The sequence below is a fragment of the Haematobia irritans genome, chromosome 3, assembly GCF_050003625.1.
Source record: "Haematobia irritans isolate KBUSLIRL chromosome 3, ASM5000362v1, whole genome shotgun sequence".
NCBI lineage: Eukaryota > Metazoa > Arthropoda > Insecta > Diptera > Muscidae > Haematobia > Haematobia irritans.
Window position 1 is genome coordinate 12,409,913 of NC_134399.1, and position 19,492 is coordinate 12,429,404.

General features: G+C 28.8%; 1 protein-coding gene across 1 annotated transcript in view; it reads right to left on the reverse strand.

Moving 5' to 3' along the window:
- LOC142229144 (tetratricopeptide repeat protein 28) overlaps positions 1–19,492 on the reverse strand; it is a 99,306-nt gene that overhangs the window by 59,198 nt on the left and 20,616 nt on the right. Inside the window, exon 2 of the mRNA XM_075299683.1 lies at positions 6,786–7,046. Within this exon, the coding sequence (XP_075155798.1) occupies positions 6,786–6,911 (126 nt within the window). The 5' untranslated portion in view covers positions 6,912–7,046. The remainder of the gene's footprint in view (positions 1–6,785; positions 7,047–19,492) is intronic.

A 19,492-nucleotide genomic window follows, 5' to 3' on the forward strand; every position in this document is an offset into this window, starting at 1 on the left:
TTTTGACAAAAATTTGCTATAGAAATAAAATTTTGACAAAATTTGCTATAGAAATAAAATTTTAAGAAAATTTACTGTAGAAATAAAATTTTGACAAAATTTGTTATAGAAATAAAATTTTAACAAAATTGTCTATAGAAATAAAATTTTGACAAAATATTCTATGGAAATAAAATTTTGACAAAATTTTCTATAGATATAAAATTTTGACAAAATTTTCTATAGAAAAAAAAAATTGATAAAATTTTCTATAGAAATAAAATTTTGCCAAAATTTCCTATAGAAATAAAATGTTGGCAAAATTTTCTATAGAAATAAAATTTTGCCAACATTTCCTATAGATATACAATTTTGACAAAATTTTCTATAGATTTAAAATTTTGACAAAATTTTCTATAGATTTAAAATTTTAAGAAAATTTACTGTAGAAATAAAATTTTGACAAAATTTGTTATAAAAATAAAATTTTAACAAAATTGTCCATAGAAATAAAATTTTGACAAAATATTCTATGGAAATAAAATTTTGACAAAATTTTCTATAGATATAAAATTTTGACAAAATTTTCTATAGAAAATAAAAAATTGATAAAATTTTCTATAGAAATAAAATTTTGCCAAAATTTCCTATAGAAATAAAATGTTGGCAAAATTTTCTATAGAAATAAAATTTTGCCAACATTTCCTATAGATATACAATTTTGACAAAATTTTCTATAGATTTAAAATTTTGACAAAATTTTCTATAGATTTAAAATTTTGACAAAATTTTCTATAAAAATAAAATTTTGACAAAAATTTGCTATAGAAATAAAATTTTGACAAAATTTGCTATAGAAATAAAATTTTAAGAAAATTTACTGTAGAAATAAAATTTTGACAAAATTTGTTATAGAAATAAAATTTTAACAAAATTGTCTATAGAAATAAAATTTTGACAAAATAGTCTATAGAAATAAGATTTTGACAAAATTCTTTTCCTTTGTTGGTTAAGCTACACTTGTAGTTTAGTCAATGCATGGTTTTAAGCTTAAATCAAAAAAAAAAAAAAAAACAACAACAATGAACAAAACCAACAATAACAAAACAAAACGAAAATTTGCTATAGAAATACAATTTTGACAAAATTTGCTATAGAAATAAAATTTTGACAAAATTTTCTATAGAAATAAAATTTTACGAAAATTTACTATAGAAATAACATTTTGACAAAATTTTCTATAGAAATGAAATTTTGACAACATTTTCTATAGAAATAAAATTTTGACAAAATTTTCTAAAGAAAATCTTCTACAGAAATAAAATTTTATAATTTGAGAAACCCATATTTTCATGTGTTACAAACTAAATACTAAACCTATCATACCCTCCATCTTAGGGTGGAGGCTATAAAAAAACATATTGGAATCATATGTGCAAAGAGTGCTTCATTCCAAGCCACTAAATCCATCCCTTTATAAAGGATTCCAAAAAAAAAAAAAAAAAAAATACAAAAAATAAATGAATACAACAAATTAGAGCTTGTCTTTCCAGAGATTTTATTTTGTTTGGCATTTTATCTTGATTTTTGTCGAAGAATTGGTTTTTGGGATTTTGGTTTTTTTCGCTTGTTCTCTTGGTCGGTGGTGGCATTGTTAACATATCAGTTTTGTAGCCAGCCTTAATTTGTTTTATAAATTTACAAAGCAGATGAGACTCATATCAAAAGCGATAAGAATTTCAACGATTGAAAATACATATTCAACAACAACAAGTGTAGATATTCTTCCAGAGGGGAGAAGGGCTATTGCAGATTCCACAATGATTGGGATTTAAGCAATCTTGGATTGAAGATTATATGAAATTTATCTTCGCCATAAAATATTCCTATCAAGATCAAGTATGCTTAATTGTAATATCTATGTGAAGGTATATGCAGCTGATTCGAAACTTTGTGGTTTAAGCAAAAATAAAAAACGAAAACATGTATCTATTTATGGAGCTTGTATTAAATTTTTAGAAACTTTGGGCCAATAACATATTATTGCCATATTTGGTCATGTTGGAAATAAAAATAAAAATGAAACGAAAAGTTGGAGACACAAGCGAATATATTTAACACCCCATCAAAAAAGCGTCGCCAAAAAGTACTGAACATTTTCTTTTTTGGATCTGAAAGTATAGCCCTCATATAAGCCAATCTCCAGTTGGAGCGCCCGGAGCCTCTTGGAAGAGAACATTTTAACCGATCCACCATGGGGCTAACGACCAGTTTCAGAAAAATTTCAGTAAAAAATACAAAAATGCACTTATATGTTTCAAATTTAGAATACGTGCTGTATATAACGTCCGCAGATCGATCCGACCACTGTAACCGTTAATATTTATACCCCGAAAGTTTTATCAAAATTTTATTTCTATAGAAAAGTTTGTAAACATTTTATTTCTAAATTTACAATTAATTATTATTCGAGTTATCTATCCCAGGCAGATCTATACTAAAGGCGGTGGAGAGGTTCATTCACCCGAACTGAAACATGTACTGACTAGGCGTGTATAATTTGTATATGGCGTTTTCTTTTCAATGACACTATTGATCAAGTTCCTTAATCTACTTTGTCCATAAAGCTCGAATAATAATTACAAGTAAATTAAAATATCCTGCATTTGGACGTTAATCGCCTGTTTCAGCATTAGGCTAATATGAAAAATAATATTTTATTTCTTTAGAAAATTTTGTTAAAATTTTATTTCTATAGAAAATTTTGTCAAAATGTTATATCTATAGAAAATTTTGTCAAAATTTTATTACTATAGAAGTTTTTATCAATATTTTATTTCTATACAAAATTTCGCAAAATTTTATTTCTATAGAAAATTTTGTGAAAATTTTATTTCTATAGAAAATTTGTTTACAATTTTATTTCAATAGAAAATTTGTTTACAATTTTATTTCTATAGAAAATTTTTGAAAATTCTATTCATATCGAAAATTTGTTAAAATTTTATTTGTATAAGTTAGGTTAGGTGGCAGCCCGATGTATCAGGCTCACTTAGACTATTCAGTCCATTGTGATACCACATTGGTGAACTTCTCTCTTATCACTGAGTGCTGCCCGATTCCATGTTAAGCTCAATCACTAGGGACCTCCTTTTTATAGCCGAGTCCGAACGGCGTTTCACATTACAGTGAAACGACTTAGAAAAGCTTTGAAACCCACAGAAATGTCACCAGCATTACTGAGGTGGGATAATCCACCGCTGAAAAACTTTTTGGTGTTCGGTCGAAGCAGGAATCGAACCCACGACCATGTGTATGCCAGGCGAGCATGCTAAACATTGCACCACGGTGGCAATGTTTATTTCTATAGAAGATTTTATTAAAATTTTATTTCTATAGAAGTTTTTGTCAATATTTTATTTCTATTGAAAATTTTGTCAAAATTTTATTTCTATTGAAAATTTTGTCAACAGTTTTTTCTATTGAAAATTTTGCCAAAATTTTATTTCTATAGAAAATATTGTCAAAATTTTATTTCTATAGAAAATTTTGCAAAATTTTATTTCTCTAGAAAATTTTTTGAATATTTTACTTCTATTGAAAATTTTGTCAAAATTTTATTTCTATAGTAAATTTTGTCAAAATTTTATTTCTATAGTAAATTTTGTCAAAATTTTATTTCTATAGAAAATTACGTCAAAATTTTATTTCCATAGAAGTTTTTGTCAATATTTTATTTCTATTAAAAATTTTGTCAAAATTTTATTTCGAATGAAAATTTTGTCAAAATTTTATTTCTATTGAAAATTTTGTCAAAATTTTATTTCTGTTGAAAATTTTGTCAAATTTTATTTCTATAGAAAATTTTGTCAAAATTTTATTTCTATAGAAAATTGTGCAAAATTTTATTTTTATAGAAAATTTTTTCAATATTTTATTTCTATTGAAAATTTTGTCAAAATTTTATTTCTGTTTAAAATTTTGTCAAAATTTTATTTCTGTATAAAATTTTGTCAAAATTTTATTTCTGTATAAAATTTTGTCAAAATTTTATTTCTATAGTAAATTTTGTCAAAATTTTATTTCTATAGAAAATTTTGCAAAATTTTATTTCTATAGAAAATTTTGTCAAAATTTTATTTCTATAGTAAATTTTGTCAAAATTTTATTTCTGTAGAAAATTATGTCAAAATTTTATTTCCAAAGAAGTTTTTGTCAATATTTTATTTCTATTGAAAATTTTGTCAAAATTTTATTTCTATAGAAAATTTTGTCAAAATTTTACTTCTATAGAAAATTTTGTCAAAATTTTACTTCTATAGAAAATTTTGTCAAAATTTTATTTTTATAGAAAAAATTTGCAAAAATTTATTTCTATAAGACATTTTGCAAAATTTCATTCTTTAGAACAATTTGTAACAATTCTATTTTTATAGAAAATTTTGTGAAAATTTTATTTCTATAGAAAATTTTGTCAACAGTTTTTTCTATTGAAAATTTTTTCAAAATTTTATTTCTGTTGAAAATTTTGTCAAAATTTTATTTCTATAGAAAATTTTACTTCTATAGAAAATTTTGTCAAAATTTTAGTTCTAGAGAAAATTTTTGCAAAATTTATTCCTTTAGAAAATTTTCTCAAAATTTTATTTCTATAGAAAATTTTATGAAAATTTTATTTCTATAGAAAATTTTGTGAAAATTTTAGTTCTATTGAAAATTTTGTTAAAATTTTATTTCTATAGAAAATTTTGTGAAAATTTTATTTTTCTCAAAATTTTATCTATATAGAAAATTTGTGAAAATTCTATTTATATCGAAAATTTGTTAAAATTATATTTCGGTAGAAGGTTAGGATAGGTTAGGTGGCAGCCCGATGTATCAGGCTCACTTAGACTATTCAGTCCATTGCGATACCCAATGGTGAACTTCTCTCTTATCACTGAGTGCTGCCCGATTCCATGTTAAGCTCATGACAAGGGACCTCCTTTTTATAGCCTAGTCCGAATGGCGTTCCACATTGCAATGAAACCACTTAGAGAAGCTTTGAAACCATCAGAAATGTCAACAGCATTACTGAGGTGGGATAATCCACCGCTGAAAAACTTTTTGGTGTTCGGTCGAAGCAGGAATCGAACCCACGACCTTGTGTATGCAAGGCGGGCATGCTAACCATTGCACCAGGGTGCTCCCTATTTTCTATAGAAAATCTTGTTAAAATTTTATTTCTATTAAAAATGTTGTCAAAATTTTAACTCTATAGAAAATTTGTCAAAATTTTATCTCTATAGAAAATTTTGTCAAAATTTTATTTCTATAGAAAATTTTGTCAAAATTTTATTTCTATAGAAAATTTTGTCAAAATTTTTTATTTCTATAGAAAATTTTGTCAAAATTTTATTTCTGTAGAAGATTTTGTTAAAATTTTATTCATATAGAAAATTTGTTAATATTCTATTTATATAGAAAATTTGTTAAAATGTTATTTCTATAGAAAATCTTGTTAAAATTTTATTTCTATAGAAAATTTTGTCAAAATTTTATTTCTATAGAAAATTTGTTAAAATTTTATTGCTATAGAAAATTTTGTTAACATTTTATTTCTTTCATTCGTTTTGTTTTGTTATTGTTGGTTTTTGTTTTTTAATCATTGTTGTTGTTTTTTTGATTTCAGCTTAAAACCATACATTGACAAAACTACAAGTGTAGCTTAACCAACAGAGGAAAAGAATGTTTGTCAAATTTATTTGGGCAATGCCCTATAGACTGCAAGATGGTTGGATGGACGTACGTTTCCGAATTACCACATTCCTCATCAGCATCCTCTACTTGCAGCAAAACTATCAACCAATTATCAGAATAAATTCAGGCAGTTTATTAAACCCAACAATAAACCACACTTGAACCCTCCGAAAAAAAAAATTTCTTTAGAAAATTTTGTCAATTTTTTTTTTCTATAGAAAATTTTGTCAAAATTTTATTTCTATGGAAAATTGGTTCAAAATTTTATTTCTATAGAAAACGTTCTCAAAATTTTATTTATATAGACAATTTGTTAAAATTTTATTTCCATTGAAAATTTTGTCAAAATTTTATTTCTATAGAAAATTTTGTCAAAATTTTACTTCTATAGAAAATTTTGTCAAAATTTTATTTCTATAGAAAATTTTTGCAAAATTTTATTCCATTAGAAATTTTTGTTAAAATTTTATTTCTTTAGAACATTTTGTCATAATTTTATTTCTATAGAAGTTTTTGTCAATATTTTATTTCTATTGGAATTTGTGTCAAAATTTTATTTGTATACAAAATTTTGAAAAATTTTATTTCTATAGAAAATTTGTTCATTATTTTACTTCTATTGAAAATTTTGTCAAAACTTTATTTCTATAGAAAATTTTGTCAAAATTTTATTTCTATTGAAAATTTTGTCAAAATTTTATTTCTATAGAAAACTTTTGCAAAATTTTATTTCTATAAAAAATTTTTGAAAAATTTTATTTCTATAGAAAATTATGTCAAAATTTTAGTTCTATAGTAAATTTTGTCAAAATTTTATTTCTATAGAAATTTTTTTCAAAATTTTAGTTCTATAGAAAAATTCTTTATACTATTATTATTTTTAGAATTGTATAACGGATCAAGAACTAAAGTGGCTTATATAGGTATTTAATCTGCCACAATTCGATTGTGGATGACATTCTTTAGTAGAACATACGATTCCGCCTGGTCGAAATTGTACTTGTTTTTTTTTGTCGTATTAGTTTTATTAATATTTTGATATAGAGGATATCTCACTTAAAACTTACCTCTGAAAAATCTCTTTGGGACATTTTTACAGCATCATGAGTTACATTTGGATTTCCCAGCTCTGCATTCAATTCATTGCCATTGAAATTTAATGGCAAATTAAGTAAATTTTCATAATTTGTCATTGTTATATTTTATATTTATATGTTTTAATTTTTAAATTTAATAAGGGTATTTCACGAATTGTCACATTTTGTTGTTAAATTTTACGATAATAAAGAATTCAAAAAAACACTGAACATCAATGTCAAAGTATTAATCTGAAATGGCAAGAAACAACGAAGGGAAGTTAGCAAAATAATAAAGAAAATTTTTGATTATAATATTATAAGATTATTTTATATAAATTAAATAATATTTGAGCTTATTTTCTATTAGTATCCTTAGAAGAGCCTACAGTATAAAGAGAGGATTCAATTCAAAGTATTTGAATACACTTGGGTGTCAAACGAGGACACTTAGACACCCAAGTGTATTCAAATACTTTGAACTGCATCTTCTCTTTATGCTGTAGGCTCTTCTAAGAAATACTGAGTGTAATTTTTAGTTACTTCAATTACGTACAAATTCCTTAGATCGAACATAATGTAGGTCGGCAGTAGGATGAGTTGAAAACAATATCGGGCTAGGTAAGGTTAGGTGGCAGCCCGATGTATCAGGCTCACTTAGACTATTCAGTCCATTGTGATACCACATTGGTGAACTTCTCTCTTATCACTGAGTGCTGCCCGATTCCATGTTAAGCTCGATGACAAGGGACCTCCAAGTTCGAACGGCGTTCCACATTGCAGTGAAACCACTTAGAGAAGCTTTGAAACCCTCAGAAATGTCACCAGCATTACTGAGGTGGGAGAATCCACCGCTGAAAAACTTTTTGGTGTTCGGTCGAAGCAGGAATCGAACCCACGACCTTGTGTATGCAAGGCGGGCATGCTAACCATTGCACCACGGTGGCTCCCCATATAACCCATTGTGGGGGGAAGAAATCAAAATATAAAATTTTCTTCCTTCAATTTGACCATCTTTGTACTAATTTAATTTATTATTATTTTATTAAAATTTTCTAACTAAAATTTATTGTAATTTAAATTTGAATTAGAAAAAATAACAAATAAAAAGAAACTAAAAATTGATTAAATAAAAGTTTGAATTTGAAATAGGGCAAAGAATGGTAAAATCGAAGGAAGGACAGACTTATGATTACAAAGTGTCGGACAATTAAATAAGTTTCCTTAACATTATTAATTTTTTTATTAAACATTTTTATATAAGTTTATGAAATAAATTAAAAAAAATATATTTAAATTAAAAAAAATATATTTAAATTAAAAAAAATATATAATAATTTGCTCTAAATATATTTAAAATGAAATAAATTTAAAAAAAAATATTTAAATTAAAAAAATTATATTTTTCTCTAGATTATCTTCTGTCAATGTGTGTTTTTTTTTGTTCAGTGTATCCATCACCTGAATATAATTGCAAAATAATAATTTTTCGATAAATCACCTGTTAAATTCGATACCTCTGTCCACTAGACCTCTCACTTTTTATTATCCAATTTGGTGTTTCAATACCAGAGAGAATTCAAAATTAATTTTCGCAAAGAAATCTGATAACAGCCGAGCCATCAACTCAAGGAAGAATTGAATTTTACCCCCAGCCAGTTAGAGTGAACTGCCACATGTATGTCCCACATGAAATGTTATGGGTGTACGTACAACAAGACAACACAACAAAATTGCACAACATGTGATGGTGGCCAACATATTTTTTGGTAACATAATTACAGTTGCAACCAAGTGGTTTATTTGATGGTAAATCAGTAATGGTTGGCGGATCAGTTTTTCAGGTCACTACAACACAGGTGTAAATCGTTAATTTATATTTTATTGAAAATCGTATGAGAAACAACAAAATGTCGTAGTTCAATGGAGGGGAGGAGGCGCATAGGAAATACCAGAAATTGATAGAATCTAACTAGGTACTGGTCATGTTAACACCAGCTTTTATGAAAGTCTGTGAAAATCCAGCAATTAAATTAAATGAAAATACATAAAAATTAGATTCCTTTAAATTATATTAAATTAAAAATAAAAATATAGCTGATGGCCTCAGTTGCTAAAGCTTCCCTCTATTTTCCCATACTCATCTTATATTTACTATAAGTTTAGTATAGTTTAAATAAAATAAATAATCAATAAAAATAAACTTAAAATTTAACTAAAATAATAAATTACAATTGCAACCATATAATGAAATTAAATTAAAATTATAGCTACAGCTACGTTTAAAATTAGCATAAATTTATAATTAAATTTTAATTTAAAATATATTTAACGTAATTTTAAATTAAAAAATTAAAATTAAATTAAAAAAATTAACATTAAATTTAATCTCTGATCAAATTTAAATGTTGACATTAAATTCGAAACTTAATTTAAAATAAAAAATAGATTAATGAAGTGCAAACTAAAATTACAATTACGGTTACAATTAAAAAAATAAAAAATATATAAATAACAAGTACATACAGCCATAAGTTCGGCCAGGCCGAAGCTTATGTACCCTCCATCATGGATTGCGTAGAAACTTCTTCTAAACACTGCCATCCACAATCGAATTACTTGGGTTGCGGTAACGCTTGCCGATGGCAAGGTATCTTCAAATCTCTTAATACCGTCTTCTATATTGCAAGTAAGTCCGTACCTGGTATATATTAAATTAAAAAAGCCCGGTTAAATATAATATATAATTCAGTTTGACAAAATTTTCTATTGAAATAAAATTTTGACAAAATTTTTTATAGAAATAAAATTTTGACAAATTTTTTTATAGAAATAAAATTTTGACAAAATTTTCTATAGAAATAAAATTTTAACAAAATTTTCTATAGAAATAAAATATTGACAAAACTTTCTATAGAAATAAAATTTTAACAAAATTTTCAATAGAAAAAAAATTTGACAAAATTTTCTATAGAAATAAAATTTTGACAAAATTTTCTATAGAAATAAAATTTTGACAAAATTTTATATAGAAATAAAATTTTGACAAATTTTTCTATAGAAATAAAATTTTGACAAATTTTTCTATAGAAATAAAATTTTAACAAAATTTTGTATAGAAATAAAATTTTAACAAAATTTTTTATAGAAATAAAATGTTGACAAAATTTTTTGTAGAAATAAAATGTTGACAAAATTTTCAATAGAAATAAAATTTTGACAAAATTTTCTATAGAAATAAAATTTTCACAAAATTTTCTATAGAAATAAAATTTTAACAAAATTGTCTATAGAAATAAAATTTTAACAAAATTTTCTATAGAAATAAAATTTTGACAAAATTTTATATAGAAATAAAATTTTGACAAAATTTTCAATAGAAATAAAATTTTGACAAAATTTTCTATAGAAATACAATTTTGACAAAATTTTCTATAGAAATACAATTTTGACAAAATTTTCTATAGAAATAAAATTTTAACAAAATTGTCCATAGAAATAAAATTTTCACAAAATTTTCTATAGAAACAAAATTTTCACAAAATTTTGTATAGTAATAAAATGTTGACAAAATTTTCTATAGAAATAAAATTTAACAAAATTTTCTATAGAAATAAAATTTTGACAAAATATTCTTTAGAAATAAAATTTTGACACAATTTTATATAGAAATAAAATTTTGACAAAATTTTATATAGAAATAAAATTTTGACAAAATTTTATATAGAAATAAAATTTTGACAAAATTTTATATAGAAATAAAATTTTGGTAGATTGTTTGTGGGGACCGGCTATATATAACTAAAGATCGATATGGACCCGGTTAAATACGTATAATTTCTATAGAAATAAAAAAATTTTCTATAGAAATAAAATTTTGACAAAATTTTCTATAGAAATAAAATATTGACAAAATTTTCTATAGAAATAAAATTTTAACAAAATTTTCTATAGAAATAAAATTTTGACAAAACTTTTTTTATAGAAATAAAATTTTTACAAAATTTTCTATAGAAATTAAATTTTAACAAAATTTTCTATAGAAATAAAATTTTCACAAAATTTTGTATAAAAATAAAATTTTGACAAAATTTTTTGTAGAAATAAAATGTTGACAAAATTTTGAATAGAAATAAAATTCTGACCAAATTTTCTATAGAAATAAAATTTTAACAAAATTTTCTATAGAAATAAAATTTTAACAAAATTTTTCTATAGAAATAAAATAATGACAAAATTTTCTATAGAAATAAAATTTTGACAAAAATTTCTATAGAAATAAAATTTTGTCGAAATTTTCTATAGAAATAAAATTTTGACAAAATTTTCTATAGAAATAAAATTTTGGTAGATTATTTTTGGGGATCGGCTATATAAAACTATACACAGATATGGACCAATTTTGGCATAGTTGTTGGCGGCCATATACTATCGCAATGAACCAAATTTCTCCATGTACCAAATTTCAACCGAATCGGATGAATTTTGCTCATCCATGACGCTCCGGAAGTCAAATCTGGGGATCGGTTTAAAATTAGCATAAATTTATAATTAAATTTTAATTTAAAATATATTTAACGTAAATTTAAATTAAAAAATTAAAATTAAATTAAAAAAATTAACATTAAATTTAATCTCTGATCAAATTTAAATGTTGACATTAAATTCGAAACTTAATTTAAAATAAATAATAGATTAATGAAGTGCAAACTAAAATTACAATTACGGTTACAATAAAAAAAATAAAAAATATATAAATAACAAGTACATACAGCCATAAGTTCGGCCAGGCCGAAGCTTATGTACCCTCCATCATGGATTGCGTAGAAACTTCTTCTAAACACTGCCATCCACAATCGAATTACTTGGGTTGCGGTAACGCTTGCCGATGGCAAGGTATCTTCAAATCTCTTAATACCGTCTTCTATATTGCAAGTAAGTCCGTACGTGGTATATATTAAATTAAAAAAGCCCGGTTAAATACGTATATAATTCAGTTTGACAAATTTTTCTATAGAAATAAAATTTTGACAAAAATTTCTATAGAAATAAAATTTTGTCGAAATTTTCTATAGAAATAAAATTTTGACAAAATTTTCTATAGAAATAAAATTTTGGTAGATTATTTTTGGGGATCGGCTATATATAACTTTAGACCGATATGGACCAATTTTGGCATAGTTGTTGGCGGCCATATACTATCGCAATGAACCAAATTTCTCCATGTACCAAATTTCAACCGAATCGGATGAATTTTGCTCATCCATGACGCTCCGGAAGTCATATCTGGGGATCGGTTTATATGGGGGTTAGGTTAGGTTAAAGTGGCAGCCCGATTAAGATTCAGGCTCACTTAGACTATTCAGTCCATTGTGATACCACATTAACTAAAAGTACCTATTACATATGGGCACTTCTAGTTTTAACCGCTGAACCTTCTCGATTATTTTTCTTCGTTGAACCAACCAGATTGTTCCAAAAAATATTAGCAGACTGCTTAAGTTAACGTTTTCCAGATTCGCCAGTAATCTGAAGCTATATGCTCCTAAAAGTTCCTTTTCCTCCGCATTATGACAGCTCATACAATTGTCATTATACTTCGGGCCAATAGTTTTTGCAAAATCGCCTATCAGGCAGCGACCCATTATAGCAGATACCAGGAGTGATATCTGACGTCTCGAGAACACTAGCATATCTAGTGTCCGGTTTAAGTTTAAATGGGGCCATATTTGCTTGGTGTCGTTACAACCCTTGCAATTCTATGGGGGTTATATATAATTATGGACCGATGTGGACCTATTTTTGCATGGTTGTTTTTGCTCCTCCAAGAGGTTCCGGATGTCAAATCTGGGGATGGGTTTATATGAGGGCTATATGTATAATATATAAAGGGTGATACGGTCAAAATTTGGTCAAGGGAAAACGCGTGTAAATCGGTGAAATCGTTTATTTAAAAAATCAAATTAATTTCTTTTTCAAGTTTTCCTGAATTTTATACCAAATTCAGGAAAAATATTCAGTTAAGCTTTCGCTTTTCCAAATCCGAATTGCCGGGCCTCACGCTTGACACCTGCCATCAGATTTTGTACAGCCACCTTGTCCACCTTCTTCGCCGCAGAAAGCCAGTTTGCCTTGAACTGCTGCTCGTTCTTAGCAGTTTTTTTGGTCTTCTTTAGGTTCCGCTTGACAATAGCCCAGTATTTCTCAATTGGGCGGAGATCTGGCGTGTTGGGAGGGTTCTTGTCCTTGGGAACCATTTGCACGTTGTTGGCGGCGTACCACTCCATGGCCTTTTTACCGTAATGGCAAGATGCCAAATCCGGCCAAAACAGTACGGAACAACCGTGTTTCTTCAGGAAAGGCAGCAGACGTTTATTCAAACACTCTTTCACGTAAATTTCTTGGTTGACAGTCCCGGAAGCTATGAAAATGCTGCTTTTCAAGCCACAGGTACAGATGGCTTGCCAAACCAGATATTTCTTTGCGAACTTTGACAGTTTTATGTGCTTGAAAATATCTGCTACCCTTCCCCTTCCTTTTGTCGTATAAAACTCCTGTTCCGGAAGCTGCTTGTAGTTGGCGTTGACGTAGGTTTCGTCGTCCATTACCACGCAGTCAAGCTTCATCAGCATCGTCGTGTACAGCCTCCGGGATCGCGCTTGGGCCGTCGTATTTTGTTTATCATCGCGATTTGGAGTCACTACCTTCTTGTAAGTCGATAGTCCGTCTCGTTTTTTGGCTCGATGCACGGTTGTAGACGATACACCCAGCTTATTTGCGGCATCTCGGAGAAAGAGGTTAGGGTTTCGCTTGAAACTACCGGCAACTCTCTTTGTTGTCTCAGCGGCTTCCGGTTTTCGATTTCCCCCGATCCGGACTTCCTGGCTGCCGACAAACGTTTCCCAAACACTTTAATTACATTTGTAACGGTTGATTTGGCAACTTTTAGCGATTTTGCCAGCTTTGCGTGCGAGTAGCTTGGATTTTCGCGATGCGCGAGCAAAATTTTGATACGCTGCTCTTCTTGCTTGGACGGCATTTTGACGACTGAAGAGTGAATTCCAAAATCAAAATAGGAGCAACATTCTACACACACACACCTTCAAAATGAGGGGTGTTCAGGTTTTTTAAATGCAAAATTGAAAGAAATACGTCAAGTTTATATTGACCAAATTTTGACCGTATCATCCCTTACAATGGATGTTAAAGACCATATACTAACACGACGTACCAAGTTTCAACCGGATCGGATGAAATTTGCTTCTCCAAGAGCCCCCGCAAGCCAAATCTGAGGGTCGGTTTTTTTGGGGGTTATACGTAAAAGTGGTCCAATATGGCCCATTTGCAATACCATCCGATCTACATCAATAACCACTACTTATGTCAAGTTTCTAGTCCCCATCCTATGGTGGAGGTGTATAATTATGGGAAATGAAATAAAGTAAAATACAATAAAAATTTATAAGTAATTAATTAATATAATGACAATTATATACAAATAAATTTACTTTACTCATTTTATTCGACAGACGTATGACTACATTTTATATTCCAAAAGGTAGAGGATGTCTGATGACCATCTCCAACAAAAGACTGTTACTTTACAGGCGCCACTTGCTTCCTCCTTGGTTTGTTCACATATCGGAAGGGATTTCTTAGCGAAATACACTCCACCGTCCAAGGGTTGAAACAATTTCGGCAAAGATTAATCGAAAGCATTGAGTTTGTAAAGGAGGCTCGACTGATGTATTAGCTTACTACCTTCGCTTAGAACAAAAGCTAAGACCAAGGCAAACAGAGAAGTTCTTCAGAAAATGTAATTCTCAGAATTTGATGTGGTTATTACTGGCATTATTTTATCATTATCAAATCAACGAAACAAAGCGGCACTTTCAAAGAAAACTGCCCACAAAAGGGCAAACAAAACAGGCAGTAACACTGCCATTAGCACATTTCCCCCTATAAGAGAAAGATCCATTTTCGCTACCCATAAAAACTTAACAAATGGTTCAACTGATATGCGGTCATTGTAGATGGCAACGCATCGCCGTTTTAGTATATGAGCGTGAGAGTGTGTGTGTATATGTGTGAATTAGATCTTGGGTATTTGAATTTACAAATAATTCCATATTCTCATATTTCCATTTTATCATTGATTTGTGGCTTTTGTATACATTTGGAACCCTGAGAAGGGGTATTGAATATTTACGAACATCTTTGGAGTCTGGTGTGGTGAGTTCAACTGGCGCCACTAATTCGAGGCGATGACAACTCCAGCGGAACGTTGTATACCGGTGTACAAGGGAAAAGTCAAATCATAAAATGGATATTGGAGAACAGGGCAGGTAATTACGTTTAGAATAAACAGTTGGTCCAATGACATGATAATAAAAATACGAATGCAAAAACACGTAAAGATATCTTAATTGTACACTCGTAGTAATTTGAATACAACCAGTGTTGCCAACGCAAAAATTAACCTTTGGCACAGAAATGTCATCAAATGGGTTAAGATTAATATGAGCATATTAAAATGTAAGAAAAGGTGAATAAAATTAAATTGAATTAAATTAAGTTGAAATAAAATAAAATAAGATAAAATAAAATAAGGTTAAATTAAATTAAAACAAGTATATACGGCCGTAAAATCGGCCAGGCCGAAGCTTATGTACGTGGCGTAGAAACTTCTACTGAAGACTGTCATCCACAATCGAATTACTTGGGTTGCGGTAACACTTGCCGATGACAAGGTATCTTAAAACTTGCCAACGCCGTCTACAAGGTAGTCCATACGTAGTATATATTAAACTAAAAAAGGCCGATTAAATACGTATATAATTAAGTTTAAAGTTTCTATAGAAATAAAATTTTGACAACATTTTCTATAGAAGTAAAATTTGGAAAAAATTTTCTATAGAAATAAAATTTGGAAAAAAATTTCTATAGAAATAACACTTTGACAAAATTTTCTATAGAAATAAAATTTTGAAAAAATTTTCTATAGAAATAAAATTTTTACAAAATTTTCAATAGAAATAAAATTTTTACAAAATTTTCTATAGAAATAAAATTTTGACAAAATTTTCTATAGAAATAACATTTTGACAATGTTTTCCATAAAAATAAAATTTTGGTAGATTATTTTTGGCTCGAGTGGCAAAAATGAATATGAACCGATATGGACCAATTTTTGTGTGATTGGGGATCGGCTATATAACTATAGACCGATATGGACCAATTTTGGCATGGATATTAGTGGCCTTATACTAACACCACGTTGCAAATTTCAACCGGATCGGATGAATTTTGCTCCTCCAAGAGGCTTCGGATATCAAATCTGGGGAACGGTTTATATGGGGGCTATATATAATTATGGACCGATATGGACCAATTCTTGCGTGTTTGTTAGAGACGATGGGCCATATCGGTCGACTTTTACGTATAGCCCCCCATATAACCGGACCCCCAAATTTGGCTTGCGAGGCCTCTAAGAGAAGCAAATTTCATCCCATCCGGCTGAAATTTGGTACATGGTGTTAATATATGGTCTCTATCAACCATGCAAAAATTGGTTCACATCGGTCCATAATTATATATAGCCCCCATATAAACCGATCCCCCGATTTGGCTTGCGGAGCCTCTAAGAGAAGCAAATTTCATCCGATCCGGCTGAAATTTGGTACATGGTGTTAGTATATGGTCTCTAACAACCATGCAAAAATTGGTCCACATCGGTCCATAATTATATATAGCCCCCATATAAACCGATCCCTCGATTTGGCTTGCAGAGCCTCTAAGAGAAACAATTTTCATCCGATCCGGCTGAAATTTTGTATATGGTGTTAGTATATGGTCTCTAATAACCATGAAAAAATTGGTTCATATCGGTCCATAATTATATATAGCCCCCATATAAACCGATCCCCCGATTTGGCTTGCGGAGCCTCTAAGAGAAGCAACTTTCATCCGATCCGGCTGAAATTTTGTACATAGTGTTAGTATATGGTCTCTAACAACCATGCAAAAATTGGTCCATACCGGTCCACTTGTACGTATAGCCCCCATATAAACGGACCCCCAAATTTGGCTTGCGATTGCTCTAAAAAAGGCAAATTTCATCCGATCCGGCTGAAATTTGGTACATGGTGTTAGTATTTGGTCTCTAACAACCATGCAAAAATTGGTCCACATCGGTCAATAACTATATATAGCCCCCATATAAACCGATCCCCAGATTTGACCTCCGGAGCCTCTTAGAGGAGCAAAATTCATCCGATCCGGTTGAAATTTGGAACATGGTGTTAGAATGTGGTCTCTAACAAACACGCAAGAATTGGTCTATATCGGTCCATAATGATATATAGCCCCCATATAAACCGTTCCCCAGATTTGATCTCCGGAGCCTCTTGGAGGAGCAAAATTCATCCGATCCGGTTGAAATTTGCAACGTGGTGTTAGTATAAGGCCGCTAATAACCATGCCAAAATTGGTCCATATCGGTCTGTAGTTATATATAGCCGATCCCCAATTACACAAAAATTGGTCCATATCGGTTCATAATCATGGTTGCCACTCGAGCCAAAAATAATCTACCAAAATTTTATTATTATAGAAAACATTGTCAAAATGTTATTTCTATAGAAAATGTTGTCAAAATTTTATTTCTATAGAAAATTTTGTCAAAATTTTATTTCTATAGAAAATTTTGACAAAATTTTATTTCTATAGAAAATTTTTTCCAAATTTTATTTCTATAGAAATTTTTTCCAAATTTTATTTCTATAGAAAATTTTGTCAAAATTTTACTTCTATAGAAAATGTTGTCAACATTTTACTTCTATAGAAAATGTTGTCAAAATTTTATTTTGTCAAAATTTTATTTCTATAGAAACTTTAAACTTAATTATATACGTATTTAATCGCCCTTTTTTTAGTTTAATATATATCACGTATGGACTATGTGGTATATACTACGGTATTAGGAAGTTTTAAGATACCTTGCCATCGGCTTCAGTAGAAGTTTCTACGCAATCCATGGTGGAGGGTACATAAGCTTCGGCCCGGCCGAACTTACGGCCGTATATACTTGTTTATTTTAGTTTTCCTGAATTTATTTATTTTTTGTTTCACAATACCCTTCAGACTGTACACCTATGATAATAGTGGTAATATAAATTTATATTGCCTTTAAGCTAAAAACAATATTCATATCCTTATGAGGTGAAACTAAAGGTGGAACAATAAGAACATCCATCTTGCTATTCAAGCAGATGATAAAGTTATTTATCAAAATTCTTTCCAGTTGTCAGTTTGACTGTTTAAGCCTTTGTGGCATAAAACGGAGACTTGGCCGATAAAATTTCGCTTAGGTTCGTTTTTTTTTTTTTGGGTTGGATTCTTATTTTCTTTTTGTTAATAAAAGAGCTTATGTTCTTTTCGTTGCGAAAGTGATGGTTTATTATTTAAGGCGTAACCGTTACACGTTATCTTTTGATTTGGTTTTCGGTGGGCCGAAAAGTTGTTGAAAATTTAACAACCGCTTGAAGTGGTAGAATGAATTCATTTTAGCCAATTGGTTCCCCACCAACCAACTAGCCCAGGGATTGAGTCATAAACATTTATTAGGCAAAGCGAATTGAGTTTACCGTATTTCAGTATTTAAAATTTCCAAAGGAAAAGGATTTACACTAAAAAAAATGTAAATAGTATGCCCTTGTAAGGAGAAATACAAAGAAAAAATCTCTCACACACACACATGTGAATGTGAGTTTATAAGTCATTTTTCAAAAAATAAATTAGCAGTTAAATTTTGGTAAATTGCTTTCTCGAAATTAATCATTATTTTGACTACACCCTGTAATAGTGTCTCAGAAATTGGCCAACAAATGGATGCCATGCCGCAATAGTAAAAAGGTGGTAGGATATTTCCGTAGACTGAATTTTGCTGAAAATTAATCGATGGTGATCTTAACGGTAAATACAAAGTTGGAAAAAATATGACAAACCATTGTTTTAATCGAAGCGGAACTATCCGTTATAAGTGGACTCTCTCTCTCTCTTTTGTACGTTTACACATTACAGCTATGTTGGCAACACCAACGCCAACGAAACCGAATATACGAGTATTTAATTTGGCAATTCGTAACTACTAGCCAATGCCAATGCTCATTGGCTTGCGGTTACGAATTGCGAATTGAAAATAGCGCCTTGATTCTCATAATTTTTAAGGAATTGCTGTTGCCTTGCCATGGAGCAAATATTGCATATTCAAATAAACTAAATATTTTACAACAATAAAAATCGAGGTTATATATATTGACCCAACAAGGAAAGAGGAAATTTTTGACGACAATAATTATAAATAAAACAAGTATATACGGCCGTAAGTTCGGCCAGGCCGAAGCTTATGTACCCTCCACCATAGATTGCGTAGCAACTTCTACTGAAGCCGATGGCAAGGTATCTTAAAACTTCCTAACACCGTAATATATACCACATAGTCCATACGTTGTATATATTAAACTAAAAAAGGCCGATTAAATACGTATATAATTAAGTTTAAAGTTTCTATATAAATAAAATTTGGAAAAAAATGTCTATAGAAATAAAATTTGGAAAAAAATTTCTATAGAAATAAAATTTTGACAAAATTTTCTATAGAAATAAAATTTTGTCAAAATTTTCTATAGAAATAAAAT